This window comes from Tupaia chinensis, unplaced genomic scaffold, assembly GCF_000334495.1.
Source record: "Tupaia chinensis unplaced genomic scaffold, TupChi_1.0 Scaffold000176_1, whole genome shotgun sequence".
NCBI classification, from domain to species: domain Eukaryota; kingdom Metazoa; phylum Chordata; class Mammalia; order Scandentia; family Tupaiidae; genus Tupaia; species Tupaia belangeri.
In genome coordinates, this window is record NW_006159651.1 from 787,297 (window position 1) to 790,246 (window position 2,950).

General features: G+C 54.0%; 1 protein-coding gene across 2 annotated transcripts in view; it reads right to left on the reverse strand.

Moving 5' to 3' along the window:
• The window catches only part of CUNH6orf136 (chromosome unknown C6orf136 homolog), a 5,209-nt gene that overhangs the window by 1,833 nt on the left and 426 nt on the right, over positions 1-2,950 (reverse strand). For both annotated transcript variants that reach the window (XM_006146308.3, XM_014586980.2), the window contains exons 2-4: positions 1,069-1,470; positions 708-796; positions 336-536 (exon numbers count right to left, since the gene is read on the reverse strand). In XM_006146308.3, coding sequence (XP_006146370.1) covers positions 336-536; positions 708-796; positions 1,069-1,470 — 692 coding nt within the window. The remainder of the gene's footprint in view (positions 1-335; positions 537-707; positions 797-1,068; positions 1,471-2,950) is intronic.

The window sequence follows — 2,950 nt, forward strand, 5'->3', positions numbered from 1 at the left end:
GAACCGCAGTCGACTACATGGGAGTCCAGCGACATAGCCATTACGCTAACTGCTGGTCCCTATGCATTTACTTTTTATTTTAAAGAATTATTTAACTTCATTTATTTTACTTATTTATTTTAATTTGACCAGAGGGACAGAGAGAAAGACGAAGTGAGAAAGAAAGCCACCAAGTCTGGGACTCGAACTGCAGTTGGTCATGTGGGAGTCCAACGCCCTTGACTACCACGCCACCTGCTGGTCCCAGAAAAAGTTTTACATAGAAAAAAAAAAGTGCATAGAAAAAATAGCTCATGACTTTGCCGATAGCCCGTCTGTGCCCTCTGCTCTCTTACCGGTAGAGCTCAACTTTGTCACGCTTGTAGAAGCGCAGAAAGAGCATGTGGATAGGCAGCCCCACCAGCCGCCAGCGGGCTTGCAGCGTCCAGTTCTCAGGGTGGCGGGTCAGCTGCAGAACCTCCAGACGAAGCTGCGCGAAATAGTTCCAGGCCAGGAAGCGGCACAGGGTCAGAGATACGATGTACCACGTCCGGCCCCTGTGAAGGAGTGGGGAGGCGTATAATGGCAGTCAGAAAGCCAGACTGACTTGTCTGAGGGAGTGGGGACCGTGACATGCAGCCTGGGACCTCCTCTGGGAAGGGAAGAGGGTTAATTCTAGCACTGGGTTCTTCGGCTCCCGGGGGCTCTAGCCGTGTCCCAGTTCTCACTTGGTACGCAAGCTCAGGATCTCATTGATGAACTCCACGTCCGATGAGTAGAGTGTGTAGTCGTGGGAGTAAAGGAAGAGGTTGGGAAGCTAGGTGGAAAGAGACAGTATCAACTCGGGAAGAAATCTTACTTTTCAAATGTTCTATTTTTAGGGCCTCCTTACTCCCCTGAGTAAAAGATCATGCTATCCCATTTAACCTCCCTTAAGCAAACTGAAGAACATCTTTTCCTGGGAAAACTAACACATTCCTCTTCCTACTTTATGCGTCTACAAAAGAATTGGGTTGGCCAGGCCCTCTCGGTATCTGGATTACCTACAGCCCTTCCCCTGCAGACAAGGCCGCGGTCGAGTCCACTTACCTCCTGTCTCAGTCTCTCGTACATGACAGCCAGGTGCTCCTCCATACTAGGATCTCCTGACGGGGTGGCAGGGGAAGGGTGGGCAGGTCCAGGGGCTTGGAAAGGTATCAAAGCCCCAGAATAAGGGCAGGGAGGACCCTCAAAAAGGCTCCTAAGCCCATCCAGGCAGCCGCTGTGCAACTCAGGACCTGGTCCCTCCTCCCCCTTTCCTGGAGGGAGAACCACCCACGGTGAGCTGAGGGCCTGGACCTGAGGGAGAGGTAGTGGGGGAGCCAGGGGAAGAGGCCAGGTGGGAGGCCGTAGGGGTGGGGGAGACCGGAGAAGAGTAGGCGATGGGGAAGTGGTTGTCGTGGAGTGGGGCCAAAGGGGTGGGAATGGCAGAGTCCTCTGAGAAAGCTGGTCCTAGGGAGGCAGAACAAAGGAAAAAGACTTAAGAGCCCCGCTGCCAAAGGCGCTCCATCCAAGTTCTGCTCCAGCCTCATTAATCCCATCCACCTACTCAGAAGAGGTGAATTTACTACAAGAAAAAACGGATGGGTTTCATCTCTACTGAAAACAGGAGACAGTTTCATGTGACACAGATTCAAGTACCTCCCAAAAATATTAGCAGTTTTTGTAGAAGTTTTTGCCTTCGGAGAATGTGCTTGCTAGAGAGAGAGAGTGAGAGGGAGAATGAGAAATCAGCCCGGGGGGGATGGCCACACCGCAATCCCTGCTACATTCTCCTGGAATCTTAGGCACACATGCACATGCCCCTGGTGTAAGTTTCAAGCCACTGGGTCTGGGACTTGAACCCACGTGGAGTCCAGTGATGCAACCGCTATGCCATCTGGTAGTCCCAGCAAACACTTTTTTTTTTTTCTCAGATTTTTGCCATAGGGCACATGCTCTCACCAGAGGAAGGAAAAGTGAGAAATCACCTCCCGGGGATTGGTCACTGTGCAATCCCTTCACCTCCAGTCTGCTCTCAGGATTTTGGGCAGGCAGGCATACACATGCATGATTTTCAGGACACTGGATCCAGGACTCAAACCAGGTTCAGCTATGTGGGAACCCAGTGCCCTAACCACCACGCCCCCTGCTGGCCCATGAGCAAACACCTTTATATTTGTTAGAGAATCCACACTGGAATCAGCTCCCCACCTAGAGCGAGGCTCCTGTAAGAACACATATTTGGGGGCGAGCAGCTGGGCCGGTGGTTGAGGCGCTGGATTTCCACATGGTCCTGGCAGTTCTCACTTTCCCTCTCTGCTGAGCACATATGCCCTAAGGGCAAATTAATAATAATGAAACAACTAAAAACGAATACACATTTGATGAATAAGAGCTTTGATTGTTCTGTGGTGAAATGTGGCCCACAGCATCTCCACCACTAAGTGTGCAAGGCAAACGCACAGAGAAATGACCAATTCCAATCCTATCCTGTGGCCACTCGCATTCCCTACTCCCCCGGTTCCTAAAGGAGGGCAATGACAACGCCTCACCAGGTAGCAAATGACACTGCAGCGAGGCAAGCAGCACAGAAATGGAAGCTGTGATCGTGTCAGGGCTCCTCTAACGACACACCCGCCCAGGAGACACGGCTGGACTCCGTTCTCCAGTTCACTGATGTTGAAACTCAAGTACGGAGGTCACCCAGGGTCGGACCCGAGTCCCTCCGCTCCCTAGGAACGCCCCGAGGCCTCACTCCGGGGAAGCCGGGCGTCGGTCCCCGACGGTGTCCCCCGGGTGCCGTCTCTGCCGTGGCCATCGTGCCCGAACTGGGTCTCCCCGGGCCGGCCTTCGTGCCGGGACCGCTCTCCGGGCACAGGATGCGCGGGCTGCAGAGCGCGGGCCGCGGGTGACCCCGGCGGCGCCGCGGCGGGGGGGGGGCGCCCCGCCC